The sequence below is a fragment of the Callorhinus ursinus genome, unplaced genomic scaffold, assembly GCF_003265705.2.
Source record: "Callorhinus ursinus isolate GAN/ISIS: 27379988/994484 unplaced genomic scaffold, GSC_fseal_2.0 scaffold3, whole genome shotgun sequence".
In the NCBI taxonomy this organism is placed as follows: domain Eukaryota; kingdom Metazoa; phylum Chordata; class Mammalia; order Carnivora; family Otariidae; genus Callorhinus; species Callorhinus ursinus.
In genome coordinates, this window is record NW_027397065.1 from 31,788,142 (window position 1) to 31,808,493 (window position 20,352).

The following is a 20,352-nucleotide window of genomic DNA, read 5'->3' on the forward strand; positions in this document are numbered from 1 at the left end:
TTGATCCCAAGAGCCCCCCGCTGCCCCTAACTGCCGGCTCCAGCCAGGACAGCAAGACAACCAGCAGGAATATATGGCAGGCAGGAGCCTAGGACTTCAAGGAGCCCAGACCGTGGCTCAGGTCCAGACCTTGATGGCAACTCAGGCAGATGGTGCTTTACACAGAGGCAGCCCTAAGGGACCTCTGTGGGTGTGTCTTGGAGCTGGCCGCTAAGAAGGAGACTTCACCTACAGGCCAGGCCAAGATTTGGTCAGGAGAGTGGGCCCCAGCTGGGATCCTTGGGTTCTGATGTTGGGTGAGGTGCTTCATTTCTCTGGGTCTCCCTGTCTCCACCTGTGAAATGGAGTAACCCTCAAGGATTATTATGAACATTCATCGGGTGGGTCCAGATACAGCACTCTGACCAGCACTCTGTACCCAGTAAGTGCCAGTAAACGTGAGCCGCACAGGGGCAATGAAGTTTAGCCCCACTGAGGTAATGCGTGGCCAGGGGACAGCACGACCGACCAGCGCGGCCCAGCACTGGAGCCAGGCCCTGCTGCTCCTCCCAAGTGCACAGCAGTGCAGCCCCAGGCTCAGGGGATTGGCTTAGCCCCCTCACCCTCTCCCACGAAGCCCACAATGACAGGGACAGGGTCATTACACGGTGGTGAAAAAGCCAGACTTGAAAATTAGACTGAACTTGACATTTCTCCAAAGAAGATACACAAATGGCCAATAAGCAGAGAAGAGAAGAAGCTGCTCAGCATCGTTAGCCATCAGGAAATGTGAATCCAAACCACACCCGCTGGGTTGGCTAGAACCAAAAAGCAGAGAGCAGTGAGTGTTGTCGAAGATGTGAAGAAACTGGCATCGGCGTGCGCTGCGGGCGGGCTCGTAAGATGGTACAGCTGCTATGGAAGACAGCCTGGCAGTTCCTCAAAAAGTGAAACCCAGAGTTAACCATGTGACCTGGCATTCCATTCCAGCATAGAACCAAGAGAAATAAAAATATACGTCCACACAAAAACCTGTGTACACATTCACAGAAGCAGGATTCGTAAGAGCCAAAAATGTGGAAACAACCCAGTGCCTCTCAGCTGATGAACACGTCAGCCAAGTGTGGTTTACCCACACAACGGGGTTTTATTCAGCCATAAGAAGGAATAAAATACTCATCTGTGGTACAAGGTGCTCGGCCCTTGAAAACATGCCACCCGAAAGAAGCCAGCCTCAAAGAGCCTCGTACTATATGATCCCATTCATATAAAACGTCCAGAATAGACAAATGTTAGTATCAATAACAAATTAGTATCTGCCAGCAGTTGGGGGGAGTGTGAACAGCAAGTGACTGTTTCTAGGTACCAGGTTTCTCTTTGGAATGATGAATATTTTCTGGAATTAGACAGTGGTGATGATTACACAACCTTGTGAATATGCTAAAAACCAGTGAACTCTACACTTCAGCAGAATGCATTTTATAGTGCGTGATTTATAGCTCAATTTTTAAAAGTTAGGTAGATCTGGGTTCAGCTTGCACCTTGCTAGCTGTGTAGCCTTAGGCAAGTTACCTAACCTCTCTGGGCCTCGTTTTCCTCACCCAGAAAATGGGCATTAAAAGAGCACTTATTTCCAAGGGTTATTATGAGCATTAAATGAGTGAACTAAAAGTACCCAGCCAGGGTACTGGCACAGGGTAATAACATTTAGTAATTATTAGCTAATGTTACTACTGCCACAACATTTGTCTCAAACCAACCATCCAGTCACCTCCCTTTTCCCTTTATAATATAGGAAACCTTTTTACTAATGGGATACTTTACTTATAAGTATTTTGTAATTCCTGATTTGTAATATTGTATTGGTAATGCAGTTGTGTGTATAAATTCCAGTGTGGGTGACAAATAACAAGGGAGTCGGTACTCATTATTCTGTATGAATCCTAGCCCACAGTAGTGTTCTCTATGTCATGGCGAGAGAGGTGTGTTTTATTTACTGATATCTAGACTTCTACCCAGTTTTCATGCGTTCCACTTACACTTACCCCCGAGAGCTTTCTGCTCCATGAGTACAGCTCAGGGCAGCCCTAAGAAGTGGGGCAGGGTCTCTGCTGTGCCTGCCGAGGTGGGCATCAGGCTCTGTGCAACATGGGGGCCTAATGTTTTCATACTGCATGCCCCCACATCAACCCCTCCCTAGGGCCCCCTACTCTGCAAATAGCGTAGACATGTTGGTCCCCAGGGGGCCAGAGCACTTACAGGGCAAAGGGAGAAAATTAAGAGGAATTCTTTCTTTTTCAAAGAATCTGGGTCCTTGGGGCTGCCTCTGATTGTATTCGTTCACTGGAGATGTTGTGGGATGGAGAATCTGTTTCCTAATGGAATAACCCATGTCACTGTGTAACACTACTGACTCGTTACTCTCTCCCATCCCCTTCTTTCCTGTGCAGGGAGCATGTTGGGAAAAAGAAATCTGGTAAGAATATTTTGCATTTTCATTCTTTCAATGTTCAACATACCCCTGCTGAGCACCTCTGATCGCCAGGCCCTGGGCACTGCCTGAGGGATACAGCATGTGACTGGGTGGATGGATGGATGGATGGATGGACGGATGCTTGGTTGATTGGTTGATATTCCAGCCTGTTTCCCAGAAAAAGAATTGGAGGTTGTTGCATCCTATACCAAAAAGGTACAGACTGGATAAGACCTGCTGTCTTTCCCTGAGAATGCCTCAGAGGAGTGGGGGAGCCTGACACCCCCTGACCAGACGTAGAGGGTTAGGTACCTCTGCTCTGCTGCAGACAGAGGAATGTGGTGCCTCACAGCTGAGAGCATTCTTCCCAGGTGTTGGAAGGGGTCAAAAAAGAAGAGACGCTGGGTCTTGAAGAGTGAGCAGGAGCTTTCCACAGAGCGAAGGGCGGTTGGGGTTGAGGAGAGGTGCACAAGTGGGAGGCCCAGCCTCTGTGCTTCCCTTAGCCAGCCACTGTTCTGGGCAGTAACGGCCACTCTTTCCAGCACCTCTGGCGCTCACTCCCTTCTCCCGAGCATCAGTGCCCTCCCTTCCCAGCCTCCCTGTCCACCCTGGAAGGCACAGCTCTTCTCTCTAGAGCAATGATGGAGAAAGAGAAGGTGGGGATTCGGGTATGCACAAAGGAATGACTCAGTCTTTGCAGGCCTGGGGTTGACAACTTTAGATTCACAACAGTCTGACCTTTCCTTCCAGCACCCCAGGATTATCCGCCCCCACCCCACATCTGCAAAGTCCCCTGCCCGCAACCCCCACACCTGGAGCCAGCGTGGTCTTCAGAGCTTCCAGAAGTCTAAGTTCTTATATGCATCTAGGACTCCGGGAAGATTGAGGGCATTGATAATGATGTGGGGAAAGAGGGGCCAAGCAGAGATCCTGGATGTGAAAAAGGATGCCTCCTCCCATGGCCCTCAGTTCTCTCATCTGTAAAATGGGGATAATAATAGTAATCTATCTTGGAGGATTATTATCGGATTTATAGTAATATGTACAAAGCACTTAGAACAATGCCTGGCATATTTTAAGTGCTACATGTTTCCTGCTGTCTCTATACTGCTACCATTAATTCAAAGCACATGGGCATCCCTCTCCAAATTCAATGCCTCTGGTCCCTTTACGGCCCCCTGGGTACAAGGCCTCTGGTCAGCTTTATAGGGCCCCAGCCATTCTAGCAAGGAAGAGTGGGGAGGAGCTGGGTCTCTTTCCCTCAAGGTCTGGTGTCTGGAATGAACACCCTCCTTTTCCCAACCAGTCTGTTTACAGCTCCACTTTCGGGTTTTATAGGTACTGGCCGGGGCTATGGCATCCTGTTAAAGCTGCAAATGGTCCTTGAGCTCTGAGCATAATGATATGTTTCTTAGAAAAGAACAGAGAGGAAAAGAGGCACAGCCACTCTTGGGCAGGTCACAGAGTTTCTGGCTTTGAGTGTGCAGAGACATTCCTGGAGGGAACGGCTAAAGGAGAAGAGGAAAGAGACAGCTCTGGTTTGCAAAAACCAAAGTGTCCAGTCAGAACAGGCTTGATGAGGGGACTGGTCTGGAAAAGAGAAGAGGTTCTAATTTGTGGTGACGACTATTACATCATTCACCTGCAATGATGGGGGATGGATTTATTTATAGTTCAGCTGGATGGAAAATAGCATCTTTCTTCATTCAGGCTAAAGACCCATGCTGGAATTAGCCTTATTTTCTTATCTGACCTTTGAACACTTCCTTTATGTGAGAACTGGCCTTCTTGATTGACTGTAAAAGGGATTTAAGGTTGACAGCCCAAACCCTGAGATTTCTGTGCCAGAACTCTGAATTGGAGAAAGCTCATTGGTCTCCAGAATTTGCCAGTCATGGCCAGCTGGCTGGCTCCTGCAGACTTGGGCTAATGTGGGCTCAACTTTTGCTCATCCAGCAGGAAAAAGTCCTCCCACCAAATTTAAGAGGTCATCTGATTATTTAAAGAGCATCTTTCTTCTTGATTTTTCTACCCTTTACTTATTTCAGTATTCTCTAATTTACTGGCTTTCAGCAAGACTGGCAGTATAGTGAATTTCTGGAAAGAAAATCCCACTTTATCATTACTCACTATATTAGTCTGGCTTGAGCTGCCATAACGAAAATACTATTGAATGAGTGGCTTAAACAACAGAAACTTACTTCCTCACAAGTACAGAGCCTGGAAGTCAGAGATCAAGGTGCCAGCACCATCAGGTTCTGCCAAGAGCCCTCTTCCTGGCTTCTAGACTGCTGCCTTCTCACTGTGTCCTCCTATGGCAGAGAAAGAGCAAGAACAGGCTCTCTGGTGTCTCTTCTAGTAAGGGCACTGTCCCCATCATGGGGGCCTCACCCTCATGACCTCATCTGAACCTAATTACCTCTCAGAGGCCCACCTCCAAATGCCATCCTGTGAGAGTTAAGGCTTCAGCATATGAATTTTGGAGGGACAAAATGCAGTCCATGCAGTTATCTTTAAAATTCAAGACATGTCATCGTGAATAAAAACATGCCAGTTAGAAGGTTCTATGGTACCTCGGGCACTGTACCTCTTGAGAATATTTTATAGCGCTTCCTCAGTATTAAAATCACCCTTCCACTGTCAAATCTCTCTGCTGACCGGTTTGTTCTCTTATTCCTGCTGGACCACAAGGATGACGTTCCTTACATAGGAATACTTAGATATCAAGCTTGCAGCTCCTAGTGCTTAGCTACCTGCGTCAACTTCCAGGTATTGCTATTACTATGCATGATAGAGCTTGGGCGCAATATCGCTGTCCACCAGTAGGTGTCTCCACCTAGCGCCTAGCTGGCCTGAAGCCTAGTTTGAGAATCCTGGTCAAACGAATGACGTTTTCATAAACTGCATGCTCTGGGTAAAATGAAGGCAGAAGAACTGGTGCTGGGAAAGCAGCCCCAAGCACTCTCTTCCAAACCACTTAAGGGCAGGAACTTCTGTGTAAAAAGCTGTTGTCTTAGAAGAACAAGGAGAGGTCGGACACAGACGTGGCCCCTAGCGAGTCTTTGAGGAAGTGCGGCCCCGAGCCCTGTGCTCAATAGCAGATCTGCTCGAACTAGCCCAGAGTCCTAAACCTTGCTCCCTGACCTCCGCATTGCCTGCATTGGTGTCTCATTTGCAGTGAGTCCCGTGATTTTCTGATTCTGTCACTGCTCTTCATTCTCCCAAACCCCCTTGGCAGCCTGGTTGGGAGAGTTGGTGCAGAAATGAGTAGATCAGTCCATTGATCAGAATCCTGAAAACTGGATGGTACAAATGTACCACCATCAGTTGTTCAGACTGAGTGGCAACGATGAGCTTTCTGGACCGAGTAACCAGACTTGACCCTGACTCCATCAAAGCTCTGTCCCTGCCTAGAGGCAAGAAGGAGTCATCTTTGGTTGCCCATGAGATGGACAGGTGCCTGCTTTAACTGTTAGCATTGTGTGCTCTTAGGAGGAGGCCTGGAGCCATGCAAAGCAGAAGAGTTTCTAGAATTTTCCCTTTGTTGATTCACTCCACAAATATCCATTGAGTGTCTGTGCTAAGTGCTGAGAGAACAAGACAGACACAGTTATTGATTAAATGTTTATTAGGTACCTACTGTATGCCTGACAGTGCTCTAAGCCTCTAGGGAATGCAAAGGTAAATAAGATGTGAGAAGTATTCTTACAGTCTGGTAGAAAAAATAGATGGTAAACAAAATAAAATATTGCAAGTGCTCTAAAGGAAAGCATTTAAATTTATTTCTGGGGTAAGAAGTCCTTTAAAGGTGAGTTTTAGAATATTCATTTTTTTCCTTCAGATATTTATTGAGCCTAGTAGGTGCCATCCACATTCTAGGCCAGGGGTTGGCAAACTTTTTCTCTAGTGGGCTGGATAGTAAAATTTCAGTGTTTGCAGGCCACATACAGGCCCTGTCAATAATAATAATAATTTTTCCTCTTCCTCTCATTCTCCTTTACAACCCTTTAAAAATACGAAAGCTTTCCTGGAGTGCCTGGGTGGCTCAGTCAGTTAGGCATCCAACTCTTAATCTCAGGGTCCTGAGTTCAAGCCCCACACTGGGCTCCACGCCCAGCGTGGCGCCCACCTTAAAAAATAAAATCTTTCCGAATTCCCCTTGTACCGAAACAGACCATGGGCCTGTGAGCCTCTGGATAGGGAATCCAACAGTAAACAGGAGCCTGAGTCCCTGCACTCGTGGGGCTTATGTTCTAGAGTGGAAAGACAGACAACAAGGAAACAAGTAAATACACAGAATCTGTGATTTTTTTCAAACACTGTGGTGAAATAAAACTAGATGAGGCACTCAACCCCGCCATATAAATTATACACAAGGTTGCTCTTGAATTCGGGACTGTCCTTTTCTTGCCTTTATCTATATTAAACATATGTGAATCTTAAAAAAAAAAAAACAGGTGAGGCAGTGCAAGGTGGTCAGAGAAGTTCTCGTTGATGCGATGCCCCTGGAGCAGGAGCCTAAACCATGCAATTACCTGTGCCACATTGGGGAGCGTGCAGAAGAAATGACCAGAGGGATTGGGCAGGGCCCCGTAGGCCACTGGGCTTTTCCTGAGTGAGGTAGAGGCCATTGCAGGGTCGTGACCTTTGAGGAACACGATCTTACACGTCTTTGGAAAGGATCACTGTAGCTGCTGTGTCAAGAACAGATTGCGGCAGTCAGGGCCGGGGCAGGAGACCAGTTAGGAGGCTAAGATTAGGTGGTCCCCATGTGAATGCAGGGGAGAGGAGAAGGCATCCCGAGCAGAGTGAACAGCCTATGCAAAGGCACCTTCACGCTTTCCGGTTTTATGGGTACACCGGGGGTAAGGTAGCCGAAAGACAAGACCATAAAGGCCAGCAGAGTCCAAGCTGTAGAGAACCTTAGGGCAATGGGGAGCCATACCAAGTGCTGAGCAGTGAGCAGCAGGGTCAGAGTAGCATTTTTGGAGCGAGCACTCTGCAGTATGGAGGACAGACCAGAGGGGCAGGACAGAGACCAGTTACACATGTCGTTTCCCCGCCACCACCATCCCAAAGAATCCTCACTCAGACCCTGGTGCAGAGCATGGGGCTCCGTGAGGAGGGGAGAGAAGTCAGGTGACGGGGTGCTCTAAAGAAGGTCCACCCGCATCAGACCCGTGGCTGGGTGACCTGCCTCCAGGTGGCAGCAGAGAACCCCCAGGCAGGAGCACAGCCGCTCCCTGACCCTCCCAGCCCCCTGACCTCCTGCGGGGAAGACCTGGGCACATCTCTGCGAATTCACCTGACTGTGTAGTGGCTGCTTTTCTCCTGTCTCTCCAGTTCTTTCTGTCAGGTTGAGAGACAGGGAAGCACAGTTGCCTGGAGACAACCCACCTGAGCGCCAGATTAGACGGGTAGCTGCATTCCTGGCGTTGTGATCCCTAAGGCAGGCTGTATCCTGGGATGAAAGCTATAGACTCTGGTCTCTACCTATTGCATCCCCTGGGGAGATTGTCCCCAGCTCGCAGGGGCCAGGAGCCTCCAGCAAGCCAGCGTCTGCCTACGCTCCCTCACGTGATGGGACCTCTGTGGGCACAGTGCCCGGCGGTTCAGGACACCGTCGACACTTCCGCTGTCAGGAGCTTCCGATCTCATGGGGGCAGCAGGAGGGGCAGTAACCAGCCTGCTCAAAGGCTACTCCCGAACGGCTCGAGTGGCTGGGCTGGCTGGGGTGCACTGTCGTGCTGGAGACCAGGAGGAAGTTAGCCCTGCAGCCTGACCTTGGGGGAGGTGCTGGAGGAGGAGAGAAGATAGCCCAGAGAGACGCAAGGAAATCAGACCCAGCCTGACTGGTCCCGGGCGGTTCTCGTGGGGACCCACAGGGAAGGAAAGCAAACAGGCCTCAGACTACCCTTCCTCCCCTAGCATCTTTTCTTTCCTTACCTACCTGCACCGTGCCCCCACCACACTGGAGAGCCTCTGAGCCAGGGGGACCTGGTTCAAGTCCCACTTTGTCACCATCCAGCTGTGGGACCCGAGGCAGGTCACTTGATGTCTTGGAGCCTCTCTTTTCTTGTCTTTTAAAGGGTGGCTGTACCCGCCTTCCAGGGTGGTTGCGTTGACATAGTTTATGTATGATGTGTAGCCTGTGATGGGCGTTCATGCGAGGCTCCTTCCCTCCCGACCTGCTCCCAAACCTTCGGTCTACGTCTCCGTCTCTCTTCTCTGCTCTCTTTCTCTCTTCCCATGCTTTCTGCACCCACGGTAGCCCTAGGCCCTGCCCTGGCTCCTGTTTCCCTCTGTTATCCTCAGCTGCGAAGAGCCAAGACTCGGTGACACTTCATCCTGCTACAGTGGCCTGTTCTGGTTTTCCACATCGGAGATTCAGAGCACATGGTTCTAACAAAGGGCTTTTGTTCTGCTTCTGGACGCCAGAGGCTGGGGTGCACTGGCATGCTGGCGAATAACTTCACAACCAGCTTTCTGATCAAGAGCCCTGCTTTGTAGCATTTGCCAGTATCCATGGTGTCAATACTCCCGCTGTGGCCAGTTTCAAGCTACCAGCAAGGCGTCACCCAATAGAGCTGGGAAGGGGTGCGCAAAATTGCCTCAGGGTGAAGCTGGCCCTTGCACGCCACGCCATTACTGGGTGTGTTTGGACACAGAAATGTGGGATTTCCTGGATGTTTCAGTTGTTTATGGAAACAGTAGGAAGAAATACTGTGAATCGGGACTTTCACAAAACCAGGGCCCTGTGGCCACAAATGTCAGGCCGCCCTCCCGTCCCATTCTGTCTGCTGTCCTCAAAGGGCTGTTCCCTTCTCTTCGGAGTCTCTGAACTCAGATGTCCCTTCACATCACCCATATTGTAGGATATCTTCCTTTATTAATCAGGTATGTCTTACTACTCAGCCGGGACCACACAACTCCCGAGGGCACCGTCCACACCGCATCCTGTGGAAACAGCCTCTCCTGGAGCACCTGCCCACGCCTTTCTCTTCCCGCTGCCACTACCCTGGTCCAAAGCCACCATCGTCTCCTGCCTGACGAACCCGTGACCTCCCATCTGGTCGCCTGCTTTCTTTCTTGCCAGCCTCTAATCCACGCTCCATGTGGCAGCCAGAATTATCTTTCTAAGGATGTAAATCTGCACTTGTCATTCCCTCTTAAAGGCCTTTAGTGGCTTTCTCCTTGAGGGTTAAAAAAAAATATCCAGACTTCTTACCTGTCCGTCCTGACCCATGCCCAGCTGTGTGTCCTCATATAGGACTGCTCTCCTCGCTCACTGGGCTCAGCCCCCTGGCCTCCTTCCAGGCCCCTTCCGGTCTGAGAGCCTGCCTGCATCATTCTTTCCCCATTCTCTCATGTCTCTTACTCAGCTCCCCTCCTTAGGGAGGTCTTGCCGACCACCCCATGGAATGTGACATCCCCTTTCCCTATCATTCTTGGTCCAGCATCCTAGGTTGTCTCCAGCAATGCAGCTGTCAAAAACCAATACTTACATTATCCTGTATTCTTATGATTATATAGATCTGTTCATGTGTCTGTCTCCCCAACTAGATGAAGTTACTTGAGACTGGGAATCATATCTGTTTCATCCACTTCAGTCCCCCCCAGCACCTAATAGAGTGTCTGGAATATCACTGGTGACTTCATGAATTCACAGATGAGTGATTTTTGGATGGACGGTGGGTGGACGGTGGGTGGATGAGGAATGGCAGAGGGATGAATGGATGGAAGGGAAGATGGGCACAAGTGAATGCACTTTCCCACTAGGCCGTCAGCTTCTCCAGGGCAGGTACCATAATCTTGACCAACTCTGAATCCCCAGTGGCTCACACAGTGTCTGCATTGAAGAGGCACTTGATAGCTTTTGGTGGTTGGATGAGCAAATTAAGAAAATAATGAATAGATGAGGTGAGATAAGTCCTATAATAGCTTCTTTCTGTCTTTGAAGTGTTCTCCTGACCCACCGTACTCCCCGGGCTCCTGCTCCTTCACGTGCGGGGTGGTGGCTAGAGGTGACATCTGATAAGGTTTTATATCCACAGGGGGTGACCTGACCTCGGTGGACCCCATGGTCCTGGAGCAGTATGTGGTGGTGGCAGACTACCAGAAGCAGGAGAGCTCGGAGATCAGCCTCAGCGTGGGGCAGGTGGTGGACATCATCGAGAAGAACGAGTCAGGTAGAGGAACCAAGCCACCTCCCTCCCTGCCCTACACTGTCACCAAGCCCCTAGGACGGGAGATATTTGGAAACACAGAAACTGCAGTGGCTGACCTGAGCTGGGCAGTTTCCCCAGATCCAGCTGATACCCTCTTAGAAAACTACCTCTGTTTGATCGCAGGGCTCAAATATCGCACTTGGTCACAACTCACCAGCATCCTGTTGGATCAGTTGTTACTGAGTTATTCTGAGGGTCGCTTTTCATGAACGTGTCTTCTGGTTTCAAAGCACTTGGAGACATGGAGTCCAGCATTCCACTGGAAATTTGCCTTTGGTTACCATGGGAGTCTTCGTGAAGGCTCCATCAGTTGTAGGCTATGGTGGGATGGACACATCACCTGTCTCCTCAGCCCACCTGTCATCACAAGGACCCCTGGTCATGTACACTGGCCAGGTCTGGGACAGAAGGTGGTATGATCAGACACTTAGCCTGAGTTTCCATCTGAACTCTGCATTTCACACAGTCCAGCTTGCTGCTTCTCTCTGGCCATCCATTCTCTTATATGCAAAATAGAAAAAGCTTCAAGGCACCTGGGTGGTGCAGTCGGTTGAGTGTCCGACTCTTGGTTTTGGCTCAGATAACGATCTCGGGGGGGGGTCATAGGATCAAGCCCTGTGTCCGGCTCCGCAATCAGCCCTGAGTCTACTTGGGACTGTTTCTCCCTCTCCCTCCACCCCTCCACCCCCCTCCCTCAAAAATAAATAAATAAATCTTTCAAAGAAAAAAAAACAGGGGGGCGCCTGGGTGGCTCAGTCATTAGGCATCTGCCTTCGGCTTAGGTCATGATCCCAGAGTCCTGGGATCGGGCCCCGCATCGGGACTTGCACTGGGCTCCCTGCTCGGCGGGAAGCCTGCTTCTCCCTCTCCCACTCCTCCTGCTTGTTTTCCTGCTCTCGCTGTCTCTCTCTCTCTCTGTCAAATAAATAAATAAAATCTTTAAAAAAATAGAAAATAGAGAAAGCTTTTACTTCAAAGAACTGTTACAAGAATCAAATGAGATGCTACCTAGAGTGTGCCGACACCTAGGCCCGGCACACCGTAGGCACTCAAGAATGTGGGTTTCCTTTCCTCTTGCCTTCCTTAGCCACAAAGCAACCATTGGCACCACTGAAGGCAAAGAGCAAGGAGTAGGGGGATGAGCAGATTCTCTCCAGGAAAAAGTGGCATAAACCCACTGGCTTCGTTGTGCCTAAAATGTGACTTTGCCTAATAATATCATTAGCAGGCCAATCTCTGTGACACCCCAGTGGCTAGTTATGGGCCAACAAATAGGAAAGACTATGTTTGCAGCAGCATCTGGATCATGTTACCATTAGTCATGAGATCAGCATTAGCCAACCAAATTCTTTAATTAATATAGGAACTGCCATCCCCGCATCACAGCTGAAGAAACAAGACTCCAAGTACCGTGCTTACTCACCCAAGATCTCACGACAAGTTACAGAGCTAGAATTCCAAACAGTTCCAGCTGGCTCCAAGGCCATGTGACTCTCTAATTCCTGGGAATGAGTATATGCAGATGATCTAATTATTGGGAATGAGTATATGCAGATCATGGGTGTGGCTAGCATGCCCCGCAGGGACTAAGGAAGGCAGCCCCTACCTGCCCCCCAGCAGCCTGTGTGCCTGAAGTCGGGAAGAACACATTGCCGGGAGAAGAGTAGGAGCTAGGATGGGGTTGCTGAGGAGAAGCCTGGTATGTCCAGAGGCAATGGAGGAAATGGGGCCCGCAGAAGGTCCCATCTTCCAGTGGCCAACAAACTGGCAACATTTATTTTTAATTATATTTTACTGACCCAAGTAATATGTGGACACATTCTTCTTAAAACATTAATGATAAAGTTAAAATCCGTTCTTTCCACTGGCTTCATTCAACCTTAGCCCGCTTTCCAAACCCCAGATAGACCTTCTATCAGTTTACTATGAATCCTTCTTGATAATTGAATAAACACATACACATATGTGTATGTGTGTGTCTTCATGCATATGCATGTATACACATGTTTGTATGTGGTCTGTATGTCTACACGTGTGCACATGTGTAGATACAGAACCCTATGCACACACCATATTTTGCCTGTGTTGATATAATTTTGTAGTTTTTTTAACCCCAGTGGTATCATTCTGTTACATTTTGATCTGCAACCTGCTTTTTAGTCAACATTTAGCTCTTCTTAATCCTTCAACATCTGCATACTATTTGATCTGAATAAACCATGTTTTTCTCTCCCGTGAACAGTATATGCATGCACACTGGTGAGTGTTTCTTTAGGTTAGATACGAGACATAGTGCAGAACAACAGGTACATGTATTTTGAATTTTAAGATACTGCCAAATGACCTGCCTCCAGACTGGCCATGGCAATTTACTCTCCCCCTAGCAACAAGGAGGGATTAGGGCAGATGGTTGAGAGCTGAGACTTTGAGGCTAGGACTGCCTAGGACTGAATCCTGGCTCTGGCGCTTTCCTTGTGACCTCTCTCTGAGCCTCGGCTTCCTCATCCAGAGACTGGGGCAGTCACATGCCGCTGCAGGGCTAGTGTGAGGATCCAGCCCGTCAGTAGCAGATGTGAAGCGCTGACCCAGTCTGGCGCACCTTGCTGTCATTGTTGTTCTATTGTGACAGTTTGCTTAACCCCCACACAAATACCTACAAATAAGAGTTCTTAGGAAGACATAGGACATACCTTCTAGTTTCTGGATTTGTCCACCCCATTCACTCACACACACACACACACACACACACACACACACACACAGTTCCCAGCCACCAAAACTTGTATTTTGTTTTTTATTTTTTTTTTAAGATCTGTTTATTTATTGAGAGAGAGAGTTGGGGGGGGGAGCAGAGGGAGAGGGAGAGAGAAAATCCCAAGCAGACTCCCTTCCAAGCACCGAGCCCAATGCAGGGCTCGATCCCACGACCCTGAGATCATGTCCTAAGCCAAAACCAAGAATCAGATGCTTAACGGACTGAGCCACCCAGGTGCCCTCCCAAAACTTATATTTTAAAAGGCGTGTCCAGTTGATTAAAGCAGCTGACTTCCACCTCAGGGAGTTCAAAAGCAAAGGCCTCCCTGTAAGACCAGGAAGGCTGCTCAGTAGTCTGCCCCTTCCTTCTCTTCTTTTTTGGGGTGTCCAGGGCTTGGAGCTGTGTGACCTTGGGGAATAAATCCTGTTTTTCTTTTTTCTTTTTTTTTTTTTTAAGATTTATTTATTTTAGAGAGAGCACGCATGTGAGCAGGGGGAGTGGCAGAGGGAGAAAGAAAGAGAGAATCCCAAGCAGACTCCCCACTGAGTGTGGAGCCCAGTGTGGGGCTCTATCCCAGGACCCTGAGATCATAACCCAAGCCAAAACCAAGAGTCGGATGCTCAACGAATTGAGCCACCCAGGTGCCCCCAGATCCTGTTTTTCCATTTATATTGTGCAGAGCCATTTGGGCCATGTGTTAATTTACCTTTGCCGTTGTGCCCAATTACCACAAACTTGGTGGCTTCAACAACATAATTATCCTACAGTTCTGTAGGTCAGAAGTCCAAAATGGGGCCCACTAGGCTAAAATCAAGGGGTTGGCAAGGCTGAGTTCCCATCTGCAGCTTGTGGAGAGGATCTGCTTCTTTGCCTTTTCCAGTGTCTAGAGGCCACCCCATCCCTTGGCTCACGGTCCCTGCCTCCATCTTCAGAGCCGTGCTGCCCCTTTCTTGTCTCCTCTGCAGCCGCGTCTCCCCCGACTCTTATTCTGCCCTCCCTGTAATTACATGGGGCCCACCCAGATCATCCCAGATAGCCCCCTATTTTAGTTTGGCTGCTTTGCGACCTTAATCCCACCGCCTGCAGCCTGAATTCCTCTGTGCCATGTAATTTACCATATTCACAGGTTCTGAGAGTTAGGACATGGACATCTTTGGCGAGTCATGATTCTGCCCACCACAGGGTACAAGCTCTTTCTCTAAAGAAGGAGGGCCTGTGGGTCTGGGTGAGAGGCCTCTCAGGCAGTTATACTGCAGCCAGATTGACCCTGACGTGAGCAAATGCACAATCAGTGTCTCGGCCAAGTCATTAGAACAGTGGCTTCAGCATCAGACAGCCCTGGGTGTACCTAGCAGCTCTTGCCTAAGCCGTGTGAACTTGGACAAGTCTACTCACTTCTTAGAGCCTAGGTTTCCTCATCTGTGCCATGGGGATGATAATGTGAAAATTAGACAAAATAGTGCAGGTAAACTGCATACCTTAGTGCAGATAGCTACGTTCTTTACTCTCGTCATTCAGGACGACCTTTCTGTCCCCTGTCCCAGACTCAGGAGTGGGTTTCTTGTTAGGCGGCCCTGAGCAGTTAACACGGGGAGCTGTGTTCCACAATAAAATGGCGACTTTCTCGCCCTACCCTGAGCGTTGACTTATGTAGTGGCTGAACATGTTACTGTGTTCCGACCCCCAGACTTCACACCTAACCCAACTAACCTCAGTCTGCTCTCTCATTTTCCCAGGTTGGTGGTTCGTCAGCACTGCCGAAGAGCAAGGCTGGGTCCCCGCAACCTGCCTGGAAGGGCAGGACGGTATGCAGGATGAGTTTTCCCTACAGCCCGAAGAAGGTAGGAAGGAGCTGGAGCCTTGCGCTTGCCGGAGAGACCTGTGCTGGTCCCATCACCCATGTAGGGACCTCCTTACCCAGCCCGTCCCTGCTCTTCAGCCTCTGCCCCCAAGTCTCAGTGGCTCGCTGGCTCAGGACATGAAGCCAGGCCGTGGGGTTGGGGCTGACGGCAAGCCTGCCCTTTCTCAGGGGCTTTTGGGAGCCAACTCAGGTGAGCCTGGCCAGAGCTGGGGCCCTAACACCTCCATGGGACCCCAGGAGGGCCCCAGCCTGATCACCGTCAGCACCTCACTATTCTTCCCCTGAACTATTCTGATGGCCAGGATGCTGGGGCTCCTGCCAGCTCATTTGCAAGACAACTGAAGCTTTCTATAAACATCTGTGCTTTCTCAGTGATTCGAACCGGGCATCAGGATTAGGGCCAGCCCTATCCACTTACCCACACACACTTCCGTTTCTAGGAGAACGTACCCGCCAGGTGTCCCGAAGGGTGGTTCCTGCAAAGCCAGAAATACTACCACCCAACTGACTCCCGATTTCCCCACTAGGAGCATTCCTGAAACCAGAGGACGAGTTCATCTTAGCTAATGAACAGAAGGTTTTGAGAGCCAGACACACCTGAATGTGAATCAGCTGCACCATTGTGGGCTGAGTAGGGCCAGCGGCTTAACCTGTCCCTACTTAGCCCCCTTCTCTAAAAATGGAAATGATGATGTCTATATCATGGGATTTTTTTTTTCTTAGTTAAATGAGATTCCATATGCAAAGCATTTGCCAAAGAAGCTGAAACAACAAATAACCAGGAACAGTTAATATATAGCTATGCCTCACCCAGGGTTGAGCATTTGGGGCTTTTAGCTGACTGTTTTGGGGAAAGCACAAAACCACTTTCTGTGTTTATCAGGAAAGGGTGAGAAGAAGGGGGATATTTCTGTGCTCAAAGGTTAACAAACAAATGTATATATGGCTTTGCGTTTAGTGTTATGAGGGCCACACCTGTCAGAGTAAAACTTCTGTTGGTTTGCTCAGTTTTGTGGGGCCCTCCAGGCACTAGGGGCTGGGCCAACTAAAAGAATCAACTCAGATTCAGGGGTTGTGATATACTGCATTGAAACTGTAGCTCCCTTTGACAGTTAATGATGAGCATTACGGGCATCCCTCTGTAAGGGATTGATGATTAACCCCATTTTACAGATAAGGAGACAGGCCCAGAGAGGTAGAGACACCTGCCTGGGGTCACACAGCTAGAAGATAGGAGAGAGACCACATTTTCCTAAGTCTGTACATTTTTCTTCCCCCCGACACAAGGGCTTCTCTTAGTGCCTCTTTGTAAGTCACGCTAGGAATAGAATTATGTCCACTGGTGGCCTCTGCACCCAAGTCCAAGGTTAATACTCAAGAACTTGGTCCTTTTAAGACACCTGGGGCTTGGCATAGGCTCAGAAATAATTACTCCTAAATGGGACCACGTGCTTGGTGTCCCCTTTGCCTCCAGACACTGGAAGTGCCTTCTCCTCACCTCTGCCTTCTGCCCTTCACCTCCACATGCTGCCTGTCCAGTCTCGTGGAGGTACTGGTCTTTGCCCCGGCCCGTGGGCCGCCGCCGGACTCTGGGGGACTTGTATGCCATCAGCTGGCGTCAAGGTGCCTACCTTGGGGTTTTCTTCCCTGGTCGGTGTTTGGAGCCGGGTCCTTGCATCTGCATGTACCTTCCTGCTCGGGGACTGCCCGTGCCTGTTGCATGTGAGAAACTGACCTTGTCTGTACCCTGTGCGTGTTGGCATGTAGGTCTGGGCAGTCTTTCTCAGCCTGGGGCTCTAAAGTTTCCCAGGTTAAAAAATAATGCCTGGGGCCTCTCTAATGCTGAGCCAGTGACCTGTTTCTGTCATCAGACACATTATAAGGGAAAGAAAGCCATGTCAAACTGTCCTAAGCAAAAAGGAAAGTGTACTAACTCATCCCTGAAAAGTCTGGGGAAGGACTAGCTACAAGCATGGCTGGATCCGGGGGCTTCAAAACGTTGCCGGGACCTGGGACTCACTCTCCCCACCTCTGCTCTGCAGTCTGCCTTGCTGACACTGTTTTCTTGTGACAACAGTTCCGGGTACCTTTCAGGGTTTCAGGGATACCCACCCAAGGAAGTGCTTCTTCAACACAAGGCCTAGGACTGGGGCTGACTGACCTGGCTGGGTCACATGCTGTCCCTGAACCCATCACAGTGGCCAGGGGAATATAGCACTTTGGCCAGGGCAGGGTCATGTGTGCTCCCCCTCCCCCAGGCAGTGGTGAGGTCGACCTTACCCAGACTGTGTGGACAGAGGCTGGTAGCACCAGCAGAGGAAGAGCAGACAGATGCAAAGCAGGCAGGGTCAGCAGGCGCCTGCCAGCAGTCTGCATGGTCTCCCACCTTGAGCTTTGTTAAGGATCACTGAGTGTTTCATGGAGCCCAGGGAGACTGTCCGGATGCCAGAGCCTCTCCCTGTGTAATTCAGCTGAAGGATCGGGCCCCACGGGAGTCCAGGGCCCACAGGACTGCCTATATTTAGTCTAGGACCCAGGCAGCACCCCTTCCCCCCCAACCAAATAGAACTGCTGTGCATCTGCGGGCTTGAATGACCCCCCTGCACCCTCACAGCTCCCACACCCCACACTGCAGCCACCATGAGTGAGGGTAACAGCTCTGCTGTACATGGGATCTGTGTAACTCGAGTCAGCTCAGCCCCCACAGAGCAGGTCAGTGGGCTAGATCAATCAATAAATAAACTCCCCGTGTGTCTGCCGCCTCCCTCGACACCAGTTGGACAGGCCACAGGCAGCCTGTGGTGTTTTCCCAAAGAGAGACCTGCCGTCAACACCCACAGCCCACAGCTGGCTCAGTCACTCCCTGGGGGCTGGAATGTAACCAAAACAGGAAAGCCCTTTCCTCTCCTTGCCCGTGTCTGCTGGGACACGCATCCGTTCTGTCTCAGCAGTGACTGCTGACAGGGTGGAGCACAGGAGCTCTTCTCTCGTTCTCGCGAGGACCCTGCCGGAGTGTGACAATGAGCAGTCTCCCAGCAGAGCCTGAGCAGCAGTCCCGTGGCTTGGAGGGGAAAGAGTGGGGAACCACAGAGAGTGAGGTGGAAGGCACCCCAGTTACATTAATGAAAATTGAAGCAGGCAGTGATTTTACCATGTGTGTATATGTATATATGTGTGTGTGTTTATATATAAAATTATGATGTGCACCCTTAGAACTGAGACAGTGTTAAATGTCAATTACACCTCAATAAAAAAAAACCCGAAACATTCAAAATAAAATTGAAGCCTCAGGCATGGTTGGATCCAGGGGCTTGAAAATAATTAACGAAAAACCAAGATCAGTTATCAGCTAGGTAACAAAAATTGCTTTAAAAATTAAAAAAAAAAAGGAAAGATGGGGCGCCTGGGTGGCTCAGTCGGCTAAGAGTCTGCCTTCGGCTCAGGTCATGATCCTGGAGTGCTGGGATGAAGCCCCATGTCAGGCTCCCTGCTCAGCGGGGAGTCTGCTTCTCCCTCCCCCTGCTCATTCTCTCTCTCTCTCTTTCTTACTCTCTCTCAAATAAATAAATAAAATCTTTTAAAAATTTTTAAAAAGAAAGAGAGTTACTTGCTGTCACCCCCTTGATAGTGATTTCAGCCTGAAACTATCTGCTGCCCAAAATCCAGCTCATCCCTGACCCCTCCACCAGCAGGAGCTGTGGAAGAGCCACAGAAGAGTTAACCCCCTCTGGCATGAGCAAGGTGGCTCTCACCAGGTCCTTCATTTTACTAAACATTGACTAATTAACTATAAACAGTTACACAGTATTCCTGGTGCCATGCCCAGTGCTAGAGACAGGAATGAATGAGACAGACAAAAATCCCTACCTTCATGGCATTTATATTCTAGCAAGGAACACAGACGCAAAATGCAATAAATAAGTAAATCATATGCTGCGTTAGAAGGCAATTCCTGGTATGGGGGAGAAAATAAACCTAGGTAAGGGGGTTGAGGATGCCATGGGTCTGAATACTGCATAAAGCAAGGTCCAGGAAGGTGACCTTGAAGCACAGCTTTGAGGAAGGTGAGGATGAATGCGTGACACTGAGGGATTTCAGAAGGATTGGGACCTGACCTTTGTCCTGCATCCTGTTCATGCTTGCCCGGGGTCATCCAGACCCAAATGAGGGTCTAGAGGGTCCCCAGAAATTTCTGGAGGAACTCCTTCCCTCTGATGGGCAAGGCATCTCTTGGATCATAGCCTTGGCCATCAGCATCTCAGGACTCTCACGGCCCTTGACTTAACCCAGCATCCCTTTGTTCCCACAGAGGAGAAGTACACAGTCATCTACCCGTATACAGCTCGCGACCAGGATGAAATGAATCTAGAGAGAGGGGCCGTGGTGGAGGTCATCCAGAAAAACCTGGAAGGCTGGTGGAAGATCAGGTACCTGCTGCAGCTGGGTGGGTTTCAGGTCACACGGTCTCTGGGTGCCCAGAGGTCTGTATGTGATTGCAGATGGATGGGGTAAGCTTTTCACCTGAGCCATAAAAGGATGCTTCTCCTCAGTGCCCTTTGGCCTCGCTCCCTATCCAGATCCTTCTCTAAAATTCCATAATAAGCAAAACCTCCAAACACACAGATGGCAGTAACCCCGTTGAGCAAGACTGGCTTCTACCTCCACGTGTTTCTCATAAGGAGAAGCTGTGCTGCCCTATGTGGACGATTTCCCACCCCAGCCCTACTCTGAGACCAGTACGATGCATAACACCACAGGGACTGTAACTCATCCTCGAGCTGATCATGTGTCCTCATCTCAGAATCCAATAGTAAAAGCAGGAGACTGGCTTTCAAGCTCTCTGTCACAGCTCTTTCACCCACGTGATGAATCAGCACCCCATGATTATGTAGGGTGACCAACTCATTCTGGCCTGCCTGGCACTTTCCCAATTTTGGTAATGAAAGTCCTGGGCGCCCCTCCTTGGCCACCTTAGTAGGCGGCTGTGGCCACAAGAAATTAGGGCAAGGAAAGAAGTCTGAGGTCCCTGGGACCTGGTTGTCTGTGCAGCGATGTG

The 20,352-nt window shown here is 49.7% G+C and overlaps 1 protein-coding gene across 1 annotated transcript in view; it reads left to right on the forward strand.

Moving 5' to 3' along the window:
• SH3PXD2B (SH3 and PX domains 2B) overlaps nt 1-20,352 on the forward strand; it is a 101,102-nt gene that overhangs the window by 61,605 nt on the left and 19,145 nt on the right. The window contains exons 6-9 of the mRNA XM_025866619.2: nt 2,430-2,455; nt 10,507-10,641; nt 15,172-15,276; nt 19,606-19,723. Coding sequence (XP_025722404.1) covers nt 2,430-2,455; nt 10,507-10,641; nt 15,172-15,276; nt 19,606-19,723 — 384 coding nt within the window. The remainder of the gene's footprint in view (nt 1-2,429; nt 2,456-10,506; nt 10,642-15,171; nt 15,277-19,605; nt 19,724-20,352) is intronic.